The sequence below is a fragment of the Sceloporus occidentalis genome, unplaced genomic scaffold (genome assembly GCF_023333645.1).
Source record: "Sceloporus occidentalis isolate IW3139 unplaced genomic scaffold, rSceOcc1.0.p SCAF_7, whole genome shotgun sequence".
Lineage (NCBI taxonomy): Eukaryota > Metazoa > Chordata > Lepidosauria > Squamata > Phrynosomatidae > Sceloporus > Sceloporus occidentalis.
The window spans coordinates 37,977,343-38,000,062 of NW_028316987.1; the positions used below are offsets into that span (position 1 = coordinate 37,977,343).

The 22,720-nt window shown below is 38.7% G+C and overlaps 1 protein-coding gene across 1 annotated transcript in view; it reads right to left on the minus strand.

The window, feature by feature from the left end:
* AVL9 (AVL9 cell migration associated) overlaps positions 1–19,583 on the minus strand; it is a 29,160-nt gene extending 9,577 nt beyond the window's left edge. The window contains exons 1-12 of the mRNA XM_089532631.1: positions 19,370–19,583; positions 16,276–16,396; positions 14,510–14,595; positions 11,630–11,701; positions 10,133–10,222; positions 9,004–9,070; positions 8,415–8,455; positions 7,528–7,566; positions 5,707–5,776; positions 4,668–5,197; positions 2,273–2,407; positions 604–823 (exon numbers count right to left, since the gene is read on the minus strand). Coding sequence (XP_089388757.1) covers positions 604–823; positions 2,273–2,407; positions 4,668–5,197; positions 5,707–5,776; positions 7,528–7,566; positions 8,415–8,455; positions 9,004–9,070; positions 10,133–10,222; positions 11,630–11,701; positions 14,510–14,595; positions 16,276–16,396; positions 19,370–19,495 — 1,597 coding nt within the window. The 5' untranslated portion in view covers positions 19,496–19,583. The remainder of the gene's footprint in view (positions 1–603; positions 824–2,272; positions 2,408–4,667; positions 5,198–5,706; positions 5,777–7,527; positions 7,567–8,414; positions 8,456–9,003; positions 9,071–10,132; positions 10,223–11,629; positions 11,702–14,509; positions 14,596–16,275; positions 16,397–19,369) is intronic.
* Positions 19,584–22,720: the final 3,137 nt, after the last annotated feature.

The window sequence follows — 22,720 nt, forward strand, 5'->3', positions numbered from 1 at the left end:
CTACTCAGCAGTATTACGTCAATGAAGTGAAAGGGGCTGAGAGAACTGAGATGGCAATGGAGGAAGAAGGGACTCCAATCCAGAAAGACCAAAGGGCCAGAAAAGACCGGCATAAAAGCCAGCTTCCAGCTGGGTTGGAGGTATGGCGTGCACATGATGTATGCCACCAAGATGCCCAGAAGCCAGCTTGAAGCCACCTGGCCATTTACATGAGGCCGGCTTCCAGGCCAGTGGCACAGTGTTTAGATGCTGCACACCACCAGAGTGCCTTAAAGCCAGCTTCCTGCTGCAGTGGGGTGAAAAAGCCGACTTTTTGCAAGCGCAAAAAGGAGCGGCTGTTTGCCACTTCTTTTTCAGCTGACAAAAAAGTGGCCCCAATCTGCCTTTGGCAGGGATGGCCTGTTTAGTGAAAGAGATGCAATGCCTAAGAAAAATGGGATGATATTATTTTCGAGTTTACTTCTTTGGGGAGATTATGCCAGAATTATTCCCTAGTTTCTTTGCTGTTCTCTTTTCTTACCCTTCTGAGGTTCAGTGTTTTGTCAGACAATTTTAAAACAATGAAAATTATGAGTTTAAGAAATTATACACATGAGACCATACCTGGCTGTAGAGTAGCAGCAAGTAGTGCATGGAGGTATGAACCAAACTGGGCTCGGATCCACTCATCTCCTCCTTCCCAGCCAGTGCCATCTAGGAATACGTCATCTCTGTTGTCAGTTACATGTTTCACTAAGAAGTCTGCAAATCTCAGGTCAGCTGTTGTAGGATTCAAAATTTTTCGGAGCTCTGGATCATGGATGTGGACAAGAGCTTCCTCAATCTGTTGAAAGTAATTCCAAATGAAAAAGCAGTTCCAAGAGAAAGAAAGAAAAAGTGATCTTATTCTTAGATGTATTCATTCCCATGATGCCATAAACTACAGCTAATATCCAGTGTTGTAATAATGAGAGCAGGTGCAGCAATTAGTGTTATGGACTGAGATTTATCAAATCCAGGCTGTAGTCTACAGTTAGTGTTTAATCTCAGTCTCATTCTTAGTCCAACCTACTTCACAGAGTTAGGGATACGTTGGAAAGTGGGGAAAATCATGTATGCAGACTCGAGCTGATTAGAGGAAAGCCAGAATGTAGATGTAACAACATCTGAAAATGACTAATGCAACTGACTAAGGCAGGTAATCAACTAAGGAGATTTATATTAAACTTTTAGTTGTATTTGGTTATAGTTGTAATGTATGTGTGAACTGATCTTGTGTTCCTATAGTCTAACCATGTGTATATTACAAGTATCAGTTGCATACAACAAGCAGATCACTTCTTGTGATATATCACAAAATAGTTCTAGTCTGGGGAGAAAAAAAGGGATGAAATTAAATAAATAAATAAAATAAATTCCAGATTACAGAATGTATGGGCCCTGTGTCTTGAGCAGAACTACTGGGAGAGTCCTCTATGATTACTTCATACTCTCCTAGTCTGTGATACAAACTGGACAGCCAGTAGTAGTAGATGATCTCCAAGCAATGGTGACAATCCATGTGATGATTCATGGATTGCTCAGGAAAATTGCTGGAAATAATTAATCTTATTTGATAGTTTGATAGATAATTCTTGTTTGATAGTTGCTTAAAACACTCTTCCACAACTGTTCCTTGTTTCATGAGCAATCCATGAATCATCACATGGATTGCTCATGAAACAAGGAACAGTTGTGGAAGAGTGTTTCAAGCAACTATCAAACAAGAATTATCTATCAAATAAGATTAATAATTGCCAGCAAACTAAATCATGCCTGTAGCCTGCACTACCATCTTCAATCATAAGGGGGAAGACCTCTTTAACCTTTTCCAACCAGCAGAGAGGTAGCAACTGTAATTAAGCCTAATGTTTATTTCTCCAGAGGGAGTTCCATTTAATACTTCCTCTGCAAGACCCTCAATTCTTCAAAATGGGGCGAGAAAGAAAGTTCTGTGGCCTGGTATGGAATGGAGGAAGAGAGTGACCAGATGGAAAGATGGAATGAGAGTAACCAGGTGGAGAAAGGCCAGCAAGAAAGAAAAACAGGGAGATAAAAAAAGGAAGAGAAAAGAAAAGACCACCAGGGCTTGGCAATATACCCTTGTAAAGCTAGATATTTCTGCTGGTTAGAAGGAATCTTCCCACATCAGCTTTCTTGTAACATTTACTCAGCACCATGTTTCCCTGCTCGAAATGTGTTCTTAGTCCAACTGGTGCTATTATAGGAACTTGTAAGAAGGAAGTATTTATACCTCTACAATTGCATCACTTAGATGTTTCTGCTGACGGAAGAGGATGTTGGTGGCTCCTGCAACAAAGCCTCGAATGCTTACATCAGAGAGGAGATGGTGTTGTTGCAGTGCCATATATGGCAAACAAAGGTAACCCTGAAACAGAAAAGGAAAAACATTGATTGTGAACAAGTATCACAGCTTGTCAATTTAAAAATAAATCTTTTGCTTCTATATTCCCTCCTCTATCTCCTTGCATGGACTTATTCCCTTGCCTTACTGCCTATCTAGCTGCAAACCACAGTTAAATCTGAAGTGGACTAACAGTGACTATGAGATCCAAGCCAAATGGCCAAATCTTAGAGATGAACACATGGAATGAATGTACAGAGTTACTGACTTACTAGACTTCTCACCCAACAAGGATTTCCTCTTCCTTGGCTGAACTTGGTCCTTTTTTGATTCGTTGCGCCATACTCTTGGAATTGCCTCCCTGAACATTTGTGAACTGTTCCTTCCCTCATTATTTTTAAATCTCAGCTTTAACATTTCTTGTTTTCCAAAGCTGTTGGGATTTTAGTTTAATATTGTTTTATAATCTTGTGTATTTTGATCATGTGCATTTGTAAGTTTGATTTATTTAATATTGCAATTTTTTGTATTTTCTCTGAGTAATTTGTTATACAATTGCATAGTTTTATATTTTTAAAAATTCCTTCTTTCTCTCTGTTTGTGTGCATAAATTTTAGATTGTACACTTTTGGCAGGACCTACAGTTTTTAGATGTTTTATTTGTAAAGTGCATGTACATCGATGGCACTATATAAATAAATGAATAATAATATTAAAAATTAGAATTAGAAGAAGATTATCTTAATTATGAGCTTGCACAGGAAATATGTCATCGTGAAAATCTTCCCTGTTTTGCAAATGCAGAAATGCCCCCTACAAAGTAACATTGAGATTTAAGATGTAGAATATTCTTCTGTAGAGAATTCCCTTGAAGTCACCATGATGACAGTTGAGACGAAAATGATTTTAAATGTGAGGAATTACGGGAAGTCACTCCCATGGCATAATTTTACCCTATGTAATGAAATGTATAAACTTACTCTAAGAAAAATTACCATCAGGCTTTGCAGTTAGAGTTTAACAAAACTAAGATTACAGGAAACAAAACCATTTGCTTTGCATTTTACAATGTTTTTGTTCTTATGCTATTCATTATGCCGGTATTTTCCAGGAAACTTTACTATTTTAGAGAAGTCTTTGAACAAAGTGCTTTTATGTAAATTGTACACTGATTTTAAAGCCTGCTTTGAAGGCATAATTGTTTTAAATTATAAACAGGATCAGTGACCTGGAATCATTTCCAACTGCTATAAAAATGAATTTACTTCAAAAGCTGCATATATATAGGGTTTTAAAAAAGCAATATTTAAGCTTAGACACTGTGTCAATTAATCTGTAAAGAATTAAAGACAACAACTCCACCATTATACCATACTGTGAACACTGAGTAGTTGCTTGTCATGTTTAGTTGTTCAGACTACCGAAATTATTAACCATCATTATTTAACCACCTTTGATCAAAATTATTAACCAACTTTGATCAAATATACAGACAAGCCAGCTGCTTGACATTTTTTGGCTTGTGAAAGCCACTAGGATAGATAACGAGGGTTTAAACTATGAATTGGAATTAGCCATAGTTGTCAGGAAGAGAGCCCAATGTTCCAGAGACTCATCATTTCTCAAGTACATGACCCTACTGTCAATTGACAATTATGTTGTCAATTGTATGTTGACAATATAAATCTTAGCAGAACTTAAATTAGTGTTTCATACATGGTATAAGGTACTAAGACAGATTCCAGAGCTATTGCTAAGTCTCTCTACCTGACAACCAGCCCTGTGCTTTTGAGACACCCTTGGTATGAGATTTAGTAACGTCAGTGATCGTGTTCACTACATCTATCCAGTGGAAACATACATGCATCCTCTGTCCTTAGAGCAAAGGGACTGTGGGAAATTCATTTATTTGCCTCATTCCTTTATGTTTTTCTCTGATATTATCTCTAACAATGGTTGTGGTATTACTTATCCTCCTCCTCCTCCTCTCATAACTCCCCACCCCTGTCTAGATTGGGACTCAAAGTGGTTTAGCTCTCAAAAGTCCTTCTGAGGACGAGTTGCCCAAATTATTTCCAGAAGCTGGACATCATTACCACTGTCAACGGGGCTGCTTAATGTATACAAAGAGACACATGTAACCTCTGAGTCATTTCTTCCTCACGTGTATCTGGATCCATGAGATTAACTATCCAAAACCAAGACTTGAGGATATGACTCCTCAGCTTTGAAAGAGAGGCCTTAAAATTTTGATAACTTTCTTACTTGTTGCTAGGTGACTTACCTTGGTGAAAACAGCTAATGGCATGCCATACTGGTCCTCCTCCAAACCAGATATAAGTCCAGGAACAAGCACTGCATGGCCTGCATTAGGCTGAGGCTGAACAGTAATTGGAATGGTTTCAGAGACTGCAGATTCTTTTGGAAGAATTTCAGTCTGTCCTGCAGTGATTTCATGTTCCCCTTCTTTCAAAATGGGATCCTCTAGAACACTAGGGTCTAAGGTTTCCCAGTCACTTTCAGAGGATTCTGGCGAAGTGTGGAATGGAAGTTTCAAATGCTGCCCAGTGTCCTTGGAGGCCTGTGTTTCAGGGAGATGCTCCTCAGCCTGGAATAAAGGAACATCCACTTTCTGAGGACCTCCTTTTTGGTTTCCAGACATAGTCTGCTGTTCCTCTGTCACTCCAAGTTTTGTATTTGAAAGTGCCACAGAAGACAGGGAAACATAATTATCCGGGAGAGGGAAAACATCCTCTGTTATGCTCTTTCTTGGTCGGTAGTGTGAGCAGTCAGTAAGACCATGCTCTATCATACCTAAAAATCATAAGAATTTCAGTGTAATTTAAAACTGTTTTCTAAATAAATTGGGTTTTAATATGCCAAATATGACAATCTGATGTTAAATCACATTTTATTTTTCTGAAGTAAGAAAGTGATAATATTGATTTTTTAAAAAAAATTCCAAAAATGTCCATTTTTTCTGGAACAAGATTTACACAAACAAGGGCATAGAAACAATAGCTCTCCTCACACTGCTTTCCTTCACAGCCAGTATTCCAGAGAAAACTGGTTTTACATATAGACACTTAAGCATCATGGCTAACAACTGTTGACAGACGTATATCATACATTTGTTTAATACCATTCAAGCTTATGGACAATGAATTCCATTAGTGATATGAATCTCCTGTGTTGGCTATTGGTATGAGTTCATATGAGTAATTAGTCCATTCGGTATTTGTCATTAAGGTTGATCAGTTGCATCATATTTATTATTAGTATAATAAATATTTTAAGTTAATAAACTTAAAACACTTAATTACCAGGAAAGAGTGATAAGACAGTCATAAGTGCTCCCACAAGCCTGTTCACTGGAGAGATATAAAAGAGAACCTGAAATGAGGATAAAGAAAATTATAAACGTTAATTTTGCGGTAAAAAAGAAGCAAGAAGCACAAAACCTCAAGAATGCCAATCCATTACACCTAATCTGACAGAGTCAATGAAAAACATTACTTTAATATACATGTATGAAATTTAGTTGTTAGGTTAGACTGGTGCTTGGGTGATCCAGGTTCTAGTCCTGCTAAGCCATTATACTCACCGGCTGACAGTGGGCCAGGCACTCTTTTCTCTTTCAGTATGTAGAGAGATCTTATAGCATCTCTGAGACTAACATGACACATGCCCCCAAGCTGGCCAGAAGCCTGTGTCACACCTCCCACCCATTTACATGGCAACCGCTTTGTGGCAGCCAGCATTTAGCTGCCACATGCCACAGGAGCGCAATAAAGGTGTGGCGACAGCAGAAAAACTGACTTTATACTGGCTCAAAAAGAAAGCAGCTTTCTGCTTCTTCTTTTTGCACCAGCAAATAGCCAGACTAGGTCTGCAGGCACACAGCTGCCAAGTCCGGCATTTTTGGGCAGTCTGTTTCGCCCCTTAGTCTTTCAGTTAATCTCAAAGGTGTTATAAGATCTCTCTACATATTGATTCTACAGACTAACATGGCTATATATTTTCCCTTTCAGTCTAATTTATCTCAGGATTGTAACAAGCATAAACTGGAAAGGGAAAGAGCCATGTATCTGAGAGAGCATGGAGTTCACTGACGGAATGGCCAGCAATAAATGCAATGAATCTATATGCAAAGCTCAGGAGTGAACAGAGTACTTTGTAATCCAGGCTGTAATTATTTCTGTGTTGTACATAGGTCTATGTCTCTGCCCATATCTCTTAGTTAAGATATAATGTAATATGATATTCATGCGGTCATTTATCTCATGAGAGATTTTTATCCCTCTCTTCTTTTGCAACATCTGAGGACTAAGCTGGTTTTGGTGGTCTCCGTGCCCTCAACCAAAAACTGATGCTGGAAGTAGAGGATATATTATCTCTTCCAGGGCTTGCTGAAATAGGAAGTAAACCATTTGGGATTCCTCCCTCTTGGGTTTGAGAAAACACTCCAGTAGGTTCCCATGCTTCAGAATTAGATGGGCAAGTATGAACTAACTACAGTATTTCTTCTAAACATCTCACTTTTATATGTTTTGATCTGTAAAACGTTCAGACTGATCACCTTTTACAAACATGGTATACAAGCATGCCATACTTGATCTTTTCACCATTCATTTTTTAATAAACTCAATTACTGTGACAATATAAACCCAAAGAGATTAAATTGCAGAGTGTAATCCATGGCTGCAGAGCCTTTCTATAGAATATGCCTTGACTTTGATTAATCAAGCTCAGGTATTGCCTCATTTTGGTGTGTTTCTTGTTCTCTTTCCTATATTCACTTGTACAGCTTTGTATTTTCTGTTCCTGGCAGTCACTCTCTACAGCAGACATATTGAATGTTTTCTAATCAAGGATCATGTGTAGGGTTTCAGAGACATCTGTGTATATACAACCACACCATATCATCAGCAAGATCTGTTTACCTTTGCCTTGGCAGCTACTGCAAAAGAAACATTAAAAACAGGCAAACAGAACAGATACCATTACAAATTAGCTCACTGCTTTTGTAGGATTGTACACATTATCTATCCATAGTTCTTCAATATGTTTCAAATTAAGCTACTCAGTTTAGCATGTCTGTTTTAATTTTTTAAAGCAGCTTAGTGAAATCAGAAATATTTTACCTTTTTCTCTAGAAGAATCAGCTTAAAAAGAATCAAGACCTTCAAATAACAGATATACAAATTGTCAAACAACAATAGTATGACCATAAACTTTCACTGAACATTTCCCATTTAGTATTGTATAAATGCACCATTAAGATTCACATAATTACAGAAATATGTATATTTATTTATTATCTTTGTAACTGTTTTTTTCTATTACAATATTAAACTGTTAAAAGATACAAAAAGACTAAGGTGGTTTATAATAGCATATATTTTTCTATAAAGAAATAAATTATAAAGAGGATGCTGGGATGTGTAACTCAACAACATCAAAGCCAAACAATCCACACACTTGGCCCAAACCTTTAATACACACCGAAGTGGATGCATGTTTAGCATTAAACATCTCTCAGTTGATCCCACTATCAAAGTCAGTTATTACTTGCTTTGGAGATCATGTAGATTTCTTTTAAAAATCCACAAATTAGAACTCTGAATTTAGCATTGAAACCAATTTCCAATCAGCAAAGTTTATATAATTAGATACCCAAGGCACATACATTAAAGACTGGTTTTCATACTGTTCCTTTCAACCATTTAGGTGTTCATACTCATTATGTTATGGATGGAAACAACAAACAAGAATATGGAATATTAGTTGTTCCCCCTTCACATATAGTATAGCTAGTGCAGTCATATGAAGGAATGAAAGGGGAGGAAGAAAAATAAAACTCAGGCCTCCTTGCTACCTAAAGGAATGTACAGGATAGCCTTTAACTATGAAAAGACAGTACATGCTTTAAAAACAGGCTGCATCTTAGATCTTTAAAAGTGTTTTTAATATAGTGAAAGCCACAAGCCCAATATATTAGATGTACATGTTACACAGATTTACAACATACCTTGTGTCTAAACTGCAAGACAAGATCACGTGGAGATAGACCTAAAATTATGGAGAGCAAAACAGATGTTTGCCATGATCTCATTATTATACTTGGGAATAAATAAGTTGGCAGTAGGATTAAAAAAATTCAAAGTATTTTTATAGTATTTAGGACAAAGTATTTGCACTGGAAAATGCCCAAGAATTGGTTCAGTGACTGCAAGCATGATTGTAACCACCAATGACAGTTACTTTTCCCCACAAAGGGATAAGAACAGTAGGCAGGAAACTTGCATGACCTGTTCAGCTGTTTCTATTAATACACCCTTAATAATCCAGCCTTTGTTTCTCGATAAACACTGTTTTGAGAAACCAGCCAAGCTACTCACCTCAATGACCAAGTGAAATGCCATAAATCCTACATAAAAGAAGAAAACCTCGGGGGTTTTTATGGCCATGTAATTTCCTATACCCCTGACTGAAGGGAGAAGTAATCACAATAATAAATTACTGAGGCAAATCAGCTTGGTGTAAGATTTTACATATATTATTGTACTTAAGTAAGAGAAAATGAAACAATTATAAGTTGTTTAGTCAGTGTTTCTTACCAAGATAAACTTGCGATCCTTCTAATGAGCTTCCTCCCAGTGAGCTATTCATGTGTTCATAAAGTTCCTTTAAAAAAAAGTCATATAATTTTAAAGCATTAACTGCACTTTGTAGCACCTACCAGAAAGAAAATGAAAAATCTTGTCTACTTTATATAGCAAAGATATGTTGAAATACTGTTACTAAGAGCTTGGGAAGTATTTTGAAATGAGTAACTAAAGGCAATGGGCACTTATCAAACAGATTCCTATAGACATGGGCTGGGATCCAAAGAGCTACTTGAGGTATAACCAGGGCCTTTACACTCCCAGTAGGAGTTCTCAGTTTGTGTTGGTGTGTCCATGCTACACCACAAACAGCTGTTGAAAACCATTTTGCTTCAAAAGCAGTTTGCAATGAACCATGGGGAAAAAGACTATTTGAGAAAGAGAAGAGAAAACCTTAACCTTGCAGAATTAGTTTCCTGGTTCATTCTATGAAGACAGGAAGTTGCCTTATACTCAAGTTATCTGGCCACTTAACTCAGTGTTGTCTTTACTGGGTTGGATTCAGAGTTGCCCTTCTCCAAATGGAAAGACATTAATTTAAATGAACTAGGAGCCAGTGAAGAATCCCTGCTAGAGGAAAGAAGCAAGGCAGCATGTTTTTGCTAATTCCTCTTTCCCCATGCACACTGCAATGCCACCTCACACACTATGCTGGAGAGTCTTTCAACCCTGCAGAGAAGATTTTGGGGAGTGCTGATGAAAACCACTATTCTCTCTGAGCTATAATTCTTTCCTTCTGTTCTGACCGTGGGTTTTAATAAGTGTATTTTCTCCTCTGCCTACTATACCACTCTGTACCTTTCTGATCACTTCTGATTTCAGAAGCTAAGCAGGGTTAGACTTTGTCATTACTTGGATGGGAGATGACCCAATAAAAAAGGATTCTGTCTGAAACCCTGGAGAGCAGCTGGCAGTCAGAGTTGACAATAAATACAGGAAGAATAAGTTTAACTATGTTGATATTTAGCAATCAAACCAATAATGCAGATCCTCTGTCATTTATACCACACTTGCAATTACTAAGTATTAACTTAATCTTAGTTCAAGTTATCTGTAAACGTTTAGTATATTAAAACTGTACCTTAAGAATTGAAATCTGTGAGAAGTCTTTTTCTTCAAAATAGGCATGTGTAATGAGTTGTAGTTTAGCCTGGAGTAGCCCATATAGAGGCTTGCAAGAAAAACATACTAGGTTACTTCAAGAAAGGCAAGTAGTCCTACAGCAGATATCCTTTTAGTATAGGTGAGTGTTCATTATCCCTAATAACTATGCATATTCCCCCAAAACGTATGTTAGGTAACAGCCCATTTATAAAAAAGGATTAAGTCAGACATTCTGTTTAGCAGCATCCTGGTTTCAAAAAGAGCCCTGGTTTCTATTTGGCCACACAGTTTACAGGTTTTTTTTTAGTAGGGCACTATTCTTCGAAGTCTTGAAGAATACAACAGTAAATACAAAGTAGTGCTACTTGCTCCATTTGGTGTAATGCTAACACAGCTTCACATCCTGATTCACCCATAACATTCACTGGCTGACTTTGGAGTACCCCTCTCCTGTTACTCATTCATTTCCCCAAATTTATCACACAAGGTTCATACTCATCCTGATGCAGACTTGAACTCCAGCTTGAGACCCTCCCCCCACAAACGATCTGACAAAACTAGACCATTAATACTTCCGTATAGTGCAGTCCCTGCACAAATTATGAATTGAAAGTGTACTAAATGATCAAGCAATGAGCAATTTAAAAGATACCTACTCATTTTGAGCCCTTCTAAGAATAAGATGACACACACCCCAAAGTGGCTGGAAGCTACACAGAGAGCATGCTGAGCCGGGAAAAGCCGGCACAAAAAGGAGGAGCACAAAGCTGCTCCTGCCAGTGTCCCATTTGGGATTGTGGTGGTGGCAGCAGCCCCTTTGAGAGCAGTCTGTGTGGTTGTTGTGGTCTCTGGCTGCTCCTTTTGGCCAGCCTGCTTTGCCCATACGAGTCTTATATGTACAAAAGTGTTTCAAAGATAATGGACAGGAAAAGTAATTTGTCCTCTCCCTGCAAATAGGCAAAATTAAAATCAACCAACCTGCCAATGTTGAGCCCCATACCCTAAAAACAGTTATTGGATCCCTATATGCAGAAGAGCTCACATCTGATGGCTATTACATTAGAGGCATTTGTTGGGAAAGACCTCTTTCCTAATATTAACATGGCCCAACGTATATATTTCTTTTACTTAGAACTGTTATCAAGGTATGGTATAGGAGCTGAGAAGGCCACTCTCTAGTCTTTCATACGAGTTCAGTGATGGAAATTTTTAGCTATTTTATGCCTTGAACATCAGAACTGTTATGCGCCCTATTTCAATCAGTACACAAAGCTGTGTGTATGTGTGTGCGTTATGTGGCATACTGATAGAACACAACATATTAATAGTTTACAAATAACTTTTTCCCATTTAACAGAAGTACGATTCTGAAAGGATGCTTTTGTCTGAGATTTCAGTGCTTAGGCAGCTTTTCAAACCCGTTATAAAAGAAACATAAGAAAAAGTTGTTTCCAAAAATGTTACTATCACTTACCAGCTGACATAGAACACAAACACTTTTCTGTACTGTTTCTCGGGTAATATCTGCTTGCCGTACTTTCAATGCCTTAAAAAAAGAATGTGGGGAAAGGAGACCGAAATAAGCTTTTACCATACTTTTATGCACCTTTACTGAAAAATAAAACATTCATTCTGAATGTTTTCGCCTAAAAGAGGCCCCTTATTTATAAACAAGGCACACTACAAAAAAATAAAAGTAGAACAGACTGTGCCTGCAGGCCAATATTCTGATCAAAGACATGATGCATTATGGAGGAAAGAAAAAGACAGTAAAAGGGAAAGGAGAGGTCCATCAGGAAAAGACATCATAAAAAACATTTCAACTCAAGGAAATACTTGAATGCAATAACAATAATCCACTGGATCTGATTCTACCCTTTTTAATATTGCTGTATCATTCAAAATTTTTATTTTATTATTCAATCTTTTCATTAAGGCATTAATTACTAATATTTCCAATCCTTTATTACAAAATAATGGACACCTCAAGATCTTCCTATGCTAAAGTACTTATAATACCATCCTCAATTTTATTTCTGAAGACCATACAAAAGTAAGAGTTCTCCCTTGCTCTAGGGTCTTTTCAGCATGACTAAACAATAAATAAATACATAAATAGTTTCCATACAGTATCCCTTTCTGGAAACTCCAGTAATTACATTCACTTTAAATTGATTTATTAAACTTGCAAAAGTCTACAAATGAATAAACACATTCATTTCAAAGGATAGACCAGACTTTCTCCATTTAAGAGAATGTGAGAGCAAAAACCATTCATAAACTCCAGTGTGACTATTTCTACTACATATAATTCTTGTATGTACTTATATTACGTAAAAATTAAGATTGTAATACAGATGCTTCTTATTGGAAACACCTCTTAAATTGATCAAAACTTTTAAAAAATCACTGAATTGATCAGTCACTATTTCATTTTTTAAAAAAAATACTTAGCCCTAAATCGAACTGTTGGTTTGTATGCAACATTAAATTTTAATTCACTATTACAAGTATGTAAACCTTATTCTCATATGCTCCCAGTTCCTTTTCTATGAGGAGTTTGGGAGATTTTGTGTCCATTTTTTATTAACTGCAGTTTGTTGTGCCATCCAAACCTCGACAAGGTGTTATTCATCTTATGCATGGTTTGTTGAAAGAAGCCAACTTGAAACCATAATATAGGAATTAACATAATGCTAAACTGGATAACTATAAAGAAGAGAAAAAAATTAAACTGCTCCTTGTGACAATGCTAGGTGGCTATGAGAATGCCCAAGTTCAAAATGTTAAATTGTAATTTAGCAATGAGAAGACAACATCCTAGGATCAGTGGCCTTTAGTCACCTTCCATCAGAACTCACTGAGGCTGAACCATTAGCTAATATTTAGGGGAAATTTCTATTTGCTTCATTCAACTGATAATTCAAATGTGAAGCTAAATAAATTATTCTGTCAGGTTTTGAGATTTATGTAAACAAAGGTATTCATTATCCAGTATTGGAACAAAAGTGTACATCACAATTTATGACCATGAAAATAAACAATTTAAGTAGTATGTTGCAAACTAAATGCTATTTGATAGCTATAATATATTCACAACTGGATTTAAAACCTTGTGAATAATGTGGATTCCTGCATAACCATAACTGCAAAACAAAAACAAAAGTACACACAAAAAAATCTCTAATTCAAAATTGCTGATAGCCCTGGCCCATTGGTAAATAAGATCTTCAAACGCACCCTACAACCTCTCATGTTTGTATCCCTGAGGGCAAGAATATCTAGAGTCACTAGACATGTAGTGTCTAGCTTGGAACTAGCATGGGAACGTTTAGCATTATTTCCAAAAGCAAATCTAGGTTTGTCTCTCCTTTAGCAAAGTCTGGGTCCAATGGCCAACTTCAAATCATACTTTTCTAGAGAAGAAACAAACCAAGAGACGTAAGCAAGGCTTCTGCACCCTAGTAAATTTCTACTTTGTCAGTTACTCCCATCTGCAGAAGGACCTAAGCAGACGCAATTAAGCAGCATTACTGATAATAAAGTGTAATAATGTCAATTCTGGCTTACCATTTTGTGGGAAATGATATCAAGTAACTGCACAAACAGTACATAGGCTTCTTTCTCTAGCTCCATTCATAATGATCCCAAGACCCTTTTAAAATCATTTGGCTAAATTCTCATGTAATGTTTCTACATGAAGGCATTCAGAAGTCTCTATGTAATGAAATAATAGCCAAAAACTGGTCAAAGAGATTTCCATTTTTCTTTTGTTTCAACTCCCTATGCTGTGTAAGCTTTTTGTAATTCTTTTATTCTTTAAAGAAAAGTATTTCATTTTTTAAAGAAGAGAAATTGCTTGTTGGGAAAAATAAAAGATCAATCCCACAACATCATTGTGCTGACAGAAATGGTTCTGAACAGTTAGTGCAAGGGAGAGATGCAGGGCAGCTCTTCACTGTACAACAAATATACTGTTTGTTCATTTCTCCCATGCTAGCACTTGCGTAAGTTAAACAATTAAGTACAATTAAGCAAGCAGAATTTTTTGCTCTGTTAGTTTCATGTTGAATCTAGGACATGGTTTGAGACTTTTAAAGGTCACACACTCTCTATAATGAAGATCTTCAGAAAATTTTGTACACTGCACAAAAGGAGAATCTTATTCCCAGCATTTCAGCAGGCCAAGGCTCAGACATTCTAGTCTTTAAGTACCCTTAGGCTTATACTCATTCTTGTTACTGACTTTTTAAGTTATAGCATTTTTAATACAGTATTCCTGTACTTTTTTTATTCAAAAAGACCATTCAAAACCCTAGCTCCTTTATTTTGTTTTTGGGTTTTATACAAGTACCTTAGCTTCAATCTGCCTATAGCATGAGACACCATATACTGTGCTTCGATCTCCACTTCTTGGTGGCAAATGGAAAAACACAGTGTCTGAAAGAGAAGATAGGTTTTGGTAAGACACACTAACAAAGTATCACATCAAGGTTTGATGTTTCTATTGGATATCCTTTTCAGTATCACCCTAATGGACAATTTGCTAATTAATTTAACACACAAATGGTGTGGGATACCATATAGCACCAGGAGATAAGGGCTATATAGTTGGAAACTCTGCATAAACATGCAGGGTCTGCTAAATCTGTCCTACTGCTTTAAGGAAAAAATAGTAATTTACTTAACCACCACTGGATTTTTCTATTGCGATGATGAGAAAATACTTCAAACAAAGAGGGTGAAGTGTTGTTGTTTTTTTCTCCCTCTGAAGAGTTTCCTCACTTTCAGCCATTATTCTCTATAGATCAGCTGAGCAAGAACCGGCAGTGCAATCCATATGTGAAATTCAGCACCACAAATGCCTCTTCTCAGCTGTCAGTAGAAGCTACAACTGGAAGAACCTCTTCTCTTGCCTGTCAGCCCCTGATACAGCAGTCAATTAACAGCAAAGCTCTCAAACCCAAAATAAACTTTAGCAGAATCATCGGTATTACTAATAGAGACCATCAAGTAAATTGCCTCATCTGCAGTCTTCCACAAAGGAAGTACTTGCTCCCCAAGAACAACTCTGCAACCAGAGTCAGCCCACCAGATTTTGCCATCCGAGGTGAAGGACAAAATGGCACTTCTTCCCCAGTCCATATAGAAGCTGATTGGATGAAAGCTGAATCTTCTTTCATCACAGGAAATGGGAGAGTGTCCTCTGCCATAACAGAGGCTAGTTTTGAGAGCCCAGAATACACTGTAAGAGACATGTCATTTTATTCTCCAACAAAATGGAACTACTAAAGCTCATTAGTGGCAAAGACTCTCACCAGCATCTGCCATTTCAACTAGTTTTCTCACTTCCTAACAGTATGATAGCAGCCATGTACCTCCCACTAATAAAGCAAAGGAGCAATGCCCAGGATAATGCTTCCAACAGAATAGGCCTGATGGCTTTGTGGTTATAAGAGCTTTGCAACAAGTACTTTTCCCAGCACCCAAAAAAACCACTATAAACTAGTTGTTAGTGACTGAGGGGCTGTTACTGCAGTAACAGAATGGTCAGCAAGTATTCTCCTGGAGCAAATTTGCCTGCAATTGAAATTTTGCCTCATTTATTTTGCTACAAAGAATCTTTGCATCTCAAGGATTAGAAATTTGTTTTGTTTAGGAAAAAAGGAAAGAAAGATAAAGATTGAATTAAACTGTATAGTTAGTAGCAACTACTGGTTTTCTAAGTTAAACAACTCCTCTGCTCCCAGAATGCCAATCAGCTTCTGATCCAATCAGCATACCAATTAGAAAAAAGGCTTGGAATGGAGTCAAAGAGAGCTTTTTTTCCTGAAGACATAAAGACCAGATAAGTTTTAAAAAATGGAGGGGGGAGATTTTGATCAGGATTGTGGGTGGAGAGGGAAGGATTAACCCTACACATACTACAATGTTGATGAGCACACAGCCCCATCACCAAGAGTATATTTTTTGAACCCTGACTTTACTGGTACCCAAGCAACTAAAGTTACATTTCTTTGTTCTCAAGAAACCCTAATTATTCACCAGCATTCCATATTTGTTAGACATGCTCACAGATACCTACAGTACTGGGTAAGACCATCACAGGTGGATTCTTACCTTCTTGATAGTTGTGAGCACCATCTGGCAATGCAAGGAAAGGCAGGTATTTCCATTCTTCTGGCAAACTGTGACTGTCGTGGCCTTCTCCTGGGATTAGTGGAGGATAGGAGAACTCAACCTGCAAACATGATGTTTGAATTATTTCATTAGAATACAAGAGTGATCTGCCAAATCAAGCAACCTGTCATCCATTTCAAATGTGTTAAGATGGGTAAGCAATTTCACTGTTCCTTGGAATATACAGAAAATCCCAGATAGCAAATAATAATGATAATAATAATAATAATAATATTTATAACCCGCCCCTCTGCATAACGCAACTGGGACGGCTTACAACATTAAAATAAAGGGCAAAGGACTAGAGTGAAAATAGGGGTTGGGAAAGATCATCCAAAGAAAGGAGAGAGGAGGGCAACAATCTTCAGACTGTACACAATGAAGTGATCTTCAAAGGTAGCTTAAAATGTATTGTTATCACTCATATGTATAATACCACTTATTTCCATGGTGCTTTGTGAAAGACAAAGTTGGAAGCCATAGCCCCAAACAATTTGAGATCACAATCTCTCAAGGATCACACCCCCCCACCCCATTTCCCATTGAGGTCTCTCCCCTTCAGATTCCATTTCTAAGACTAGGCAAGCAGGCATCCAAGAGATAAACATCTTGGCTGAGTGGTTAGGAAGTGAAATGGCCTCCCAAGAGAAGCTTACCTGGGCATCGACTATTACCTGCTTCAAAGACAGCTGCATTTAAACAGACCTTTGGGGAATCTCGATTTTGTTGTGTAGTCCGCGGCTGTTTAAGAGTACAGTACTGTTTGTTTTAAACTGCTGTTAATCTTGCTGATGTGTGTATTTTGTAGCTTGATTTTTAAAATCTTTGTATTATACTGATCTTACATAAGCTACGCTGTGTACATTTTTTATACAAAAAGACAAAGTATAAATTCAACAAGAGGCAGTGTGAGTGCCGACTACAACTCTGGATATCAGGGTTCGATTCCCCACTCAGCTATGGAAACCCACTGGGTGACTTTGGGGGAGTCACATATTCTCATCCTCAGAAAGCCCTGTGATAAGCTTGTGTTTCACACTCTCTTAGCCTCAGAGGAAACATGCAAGGGGAAGCTGCATTGGCCATTTAGTAAATTCAAACAAAAACCCACTGAATAGGGATACCTTTATTGCCCAACCGAAACGCACAATATGCTTGTTGCAAACTTTTGAAGCTCCACTGCCTTCTTTATCAGCCAAGATGTTACATACCAAACAGGAGAGAAATTAGAGATGGAAAGCAAAGATAAACCTCTTCTGAACACATCTTGCCAAGAAACTCATTATGTGCCTTACAGTTGTCATAAGTTGGAAACAACCTGAAGGCACACGACAACAATAGAAAGAACAGGCTAGCTGTGACCAAACAAGGAACTTTTCAACTTAATCCCTAGTGAGTTTATATAGATAAGGTGTGCTGAGTTCAGTGGGATTTACTCCTAATAAATGTTTCAGGACTACAATATTTTCCATATTTATTATTTTATTTAATTTTTCCCCATTAAATTTCCCCTTAATTTGAAAATATAATATAACATGTCAACTCCCTTTTTCTCTCCTCCTTTCTTCTATCCCTTCATCTTAAATAATGAACCTAGATCTATATCATTGTCAATCTTCATAGGTATCAATCTTCTTTAAAGTGCTGACCGATGTGGTTATATATTGTTCACTTTTAAAAAGTAGCACAGGTTTGACACATCCTTGTTAATTGTACAGACAAATCCTTACCTTTAAGGCAGATAGCTGAAATATGCATTTATCCGATCACTCCTTTGTTTTGCTTCTTTTAAATTATAACCTAAAAATCTGCATCTTTTGCTAAGTTTACAGCCCCAGAATTTGACAGCTGAGATACATACAGACTGAATGTTTGTATTCCCATGTCTATATGCAAGATATCAATGACAGCTGGCAAACTGAGTCACTTCTTCTCCAGGGAGCAAGTCCTATTAATGCCAGATGGAATGAATAATCAGACCTCACCCATGAAATAAAGAAACAGTGGCAAATATTTGTTTTTAATCTTTATGCTGAGTCAAATTCGAAGATGACTTCGCTTATTCAGAAAGCATGAAAAACACTGCGCCTTAAAACAGATACTAAACTTACAGTATAATCTACATATGTCTGGACAGAAGTAAATCTCATTCAATTCAGTAAGGGTGACTCTCATCACAGGTAAGCATGCATAGGGCTGCAGACTCTGACATCCCCTTGTCCTGCAACACATAGGCCTGATACAGACAGCCAAAATAAAGCTGCTTCGAGTCACTTTGGAGGTATGGTGTTTCAATGATGCATGCGTCCTAAGAGTCCAGAAGCCACACCAAAGCCATGCTCCAGTCCTAAGGAATGGAGTGCAGCTTTGGTGCAGCTTCCAGACTTTTAGGATCCATGCATCATTGAAACACCATACCTCCAAAGTGACTCGAAGCAGCTTTATTTTGGCTGTATAGGGCCATAGTAAATATATTTGAACTTAAGGAATGTATCTTTCAATTGCTGGTAAAACAGCATCTTGTTTTCTCCTTTCCTTAACCTTCCTCACGTTCCTTAACTTGCAATATATTTGTAGCAGGAAACAAGAGAATGCTCTGTGACTCAAAGCAATAAGCCAGTCAAAACCACAGGTCAGCATCAGTGCTATTAGGGAACCCTGGGAACTGTAGTTCATCGTGGCACCAGAGCTGTCTCTGAGACAGAAGGCTCAATAGTCTCACAAAACTACAGTTCCCAGGATTCCCTAGAAATTGAGCCAGGGCGGTTAAAGCGGCCTCAAAGTGCGTTATTATTTCTGCAGTGTGTGTTTTTGTGACCATTGGCGCCCTTCCTTTCCTATGCCCCCACGATCAACTCCAACTCCCAGAATTCCATAGTAAAGAGGGAGACAAAGAGTTAAAGCGGGGCCAAAGCGGGTTAGGTCTCCAGTGTGGATGCAGCCTGAATAATAATAATGATGATGATGATGATGATGATAAAGTAAAAGGAGGCCGGCCTTGGGGTAGCCTCCTCCTCCTCCTCCTCCTCCTCACCTGGCAGCCCTTCTTATGATGGAAACCGACCACTACGATATGCAGCACCACCGGCCCTTTGCCAAGACCAGCTCCGCTCTGGGGCTTATTGGGGAGGTCGCCGTGCGCTGGGCCCCTCCGCTCCATCAAGGAGCCCCGCCGCCACCCAGCCTCCCTTGTTTAGGGCCCGGCCTCCTCCTCTTCCTTCTCCGTCCTCCAGCCTTCCTTCCTCCGCGGCCTCAGTTGGAGGGAGCGCCCAGTGAGCATGCTCCCTGAGGCCGAGCACGCTCAGTAGAGCCTCTGAAGCCAAGGCTGCCCTCACGCGAAGGAAGGGCAATGGCCGCCATTTGTAGGCCTCGAAGTGGGCCTACCCTCGATTAGGCCTCCTCAGGGAAGGCTTCACTCCTGGGATGGTCCAAATAGCATCCGTTTTGACACCCTTTGGACTGCCATGGCGCCATGCTATGGAATTCTGGGAAGTGTCGTTTGTTGCGGCACCGCGACACTTCCCAGAATTCCATAGCATGGCGCCATGGCAGTCCAAAGGGTGTCAATATATAGCTAACAACAAACAAAAATAAACATATTTTCCCCTCATAACGTCTCTTTCCTGCCTGAGGTTTGATGTGATCACAAATCAATCAATAATCAATCTCCATGGCAGTGCCAAAGGGTGGCAACACATATCCGCTTTCGGCCAAAGGATGCCAAGGTGCAGGCAAAAAAAGGCCTGAGGCTGACAGCAGAGGGAAAATGGTTCCTGGCCAGTCATTTTGCAAAACACAAAACATAACCCAGTATGAACGGAATCCGTTAATAACATCCAAATCTCCCTGCCATCCGAACTAAGGCCAGAAACAGCAAAATGCAGGCCTATATGGCTAACATCTTTCTCCTGTTTGGTGGTGAAGAAGCCAGTGTGACTTCGAAAGCTTGCAACGTCATGCCATTGTGCATTTTGGTTATGGCCCAGGAAAGGTATCATTGTGAAGTCGAAGGCTTTCACAACCAGCATCCATAGTTTTTTTTTTGGGGGGGGGGATTTTGGTGGGATTTTCTGTCAAGATGCCAGCGAAATGTCAGGAATAAACTCTTCTAGAACATGGCCACATAGCCTGAAAAACCTACAAAAAATCCTATGGATGCCGGCCATGAAAGCCTTCGACTTTGCAATGATACCTTTATTGGGCCATAACTAAAATGCACAATGACATGATGTTGCATGCTTTCAAAATCATGCAGGCTTCTTCGCCAAGCAAACAGGAGAAAGAAGTGGAAGATATTAGACAAAGGCCTGCATACTGCTGTTTCTGGTCTTAGTTCAGATGGTAGGGAGGGCTATCTGCAGGCTGGCACCTGCCCCCCCTTTTTGGCCCTGTGGTCACTGGTAGATTTTCAAAGTCAAGGAACTTTAATGTCCATTTCCAATTAAAAAAAGAGAGATGTTTCATTGGAATCCAGCATGTCTCCTTCCCTTATGAAGCCACAGGCTCCTATGTAGGTAGAGGACACTGAATTTCTCAAGAAGTCTTGCATCAGGAAAACTTTAGAATGCTGTAGAGGCAAAGTATGCCAATTAGTCCCAATATTAGAAAAAATTGCTTGGCAGCAGAAGCCTCAGATGGCAAGGTCCCACTGCACTACCTCTTTCTTTAGGATTCTCCCATGACAACTAAAATGTGGTATCTTGAAATCCAAAAAACATCTAAGGGTGGCCGAGTTGGCCATATGAGTTAAAGCGGTGCCAAACTGGGTTATCTCTCCAGTGTGGATGCAGGCAGCCTTAATAATAATAATAATAATAATAATAATAATGTAAAGGGACAACCAATAAATAGAAACAGCTAATAAATAGAGTACAGTATTAGGGAAGTATGTGGAGAGATCTTGCAACACCTTTGAGACTCACTGAAAGAAAGAAATTGGCAGTGTGAGCTTTCCTACACTTCTGTCTACTTCCTCAGACTATTAGGGGAAGAAGTTGTTTCAAACACACTGCAGAAATAACCCCATTTCTGAGACCGCTTTTACTGCCCTGACTCAATGCTAGGGAATTTAATTCTGGGGCTACTAGTTTTGTGAGGCATTGAGTTTTCTCTGTCAAAGAGCTCTGGTGCCACAGTTTCCAGAATTGGTGACACACACATCTTAAGAGGCTAGAAGCTGAGCCATAGCTGCACTCCAGTCCTTAGGACTGGAGCATGGCTTTGGCGTGGCTTCCGGCCTCTTAGGACACATGCATAATTCAAACAGCATACTTCCAAAGCAACTTTATTTCGGGCAGTCTGTATGGGGCCTAAGTCATGCTCAAAATGGAAGATCAAAATGGAAGTCTTCCCGGACAGAAGACTGAAATGTAGAGCTTGTCATGGAAAAGGAGGACAACCTAGTCACTCTGCTGGGAACCAAACCTCAGTAGATACCATGGGACCACTGTATTTTTATGCCCTATTTATGGGCCCCTGACATCCATCCAAGGACTGACCATAGGCTAAAACATCCTGGATAATCTGGATCTGTATATTTCTGGGTGGTTGAGACTTAATACAATTGTGACAACAGTAGATGGTTCAGATTAAATACGTTACTCTTACTAAGGTGCAATCCAGAATCTTTACAAGTATTTATCGAGTTCAAGAATTTCTATAGCAGGTTTCAGAACTAAAAAAATTCAGACTTGAAGGCAACTCATAAAACAATATAAAATGCTACATTATATCATGGTACACCCAAACAATACAGAATCATCTTAAACTAACTTTCACCCAAATTAAAAGCAGAAAGATTTTTGAACCCATCCTAAAGATGTTCAGCTATATTTCTGTATGAAGGAAGTGCCACAGATAGGGAGGTCCAAAACACACTGCAGAAATAATCCAGCTTGAGACCACTTTAAGTTCCCTGACTCAGTGCTAGGGAATCCTGGGAACTGTAGTTTATTGTGGTACCAGAGCTCTGGGACAGATGTCTAAATGTCTCACAAAACTACATGGCCTGGAATTCCCTAGCCAGGGCAATTAAAGTAGTCTCAAACTGGATTATTTCTGTGTTTTGGACTGGAGTCACCACTAAAAAGGCCCTGTCTTGCCAACCAGTGTGTACCTACTGGTGGGTTTATCATCTGAATTCCAATCTTATAGCATAAATAGCCTTATAAAGAGACTCATATGAGCCCAAGAGCTATCATCGATACAAGATTTGCCATTGATTTCCTGGAGTTGGTGCACCACTGGTTTCAACATGAACGATGTACATAAAGAGAAATTCTGCTATTTCTGAAAAATAGCTGTAAGTTACCGCTGCATCGGAAAACAAAAACAACTGAGGAGACATATCAAAGATAACAAAATGATGTATGTTTCTGCCCTACAG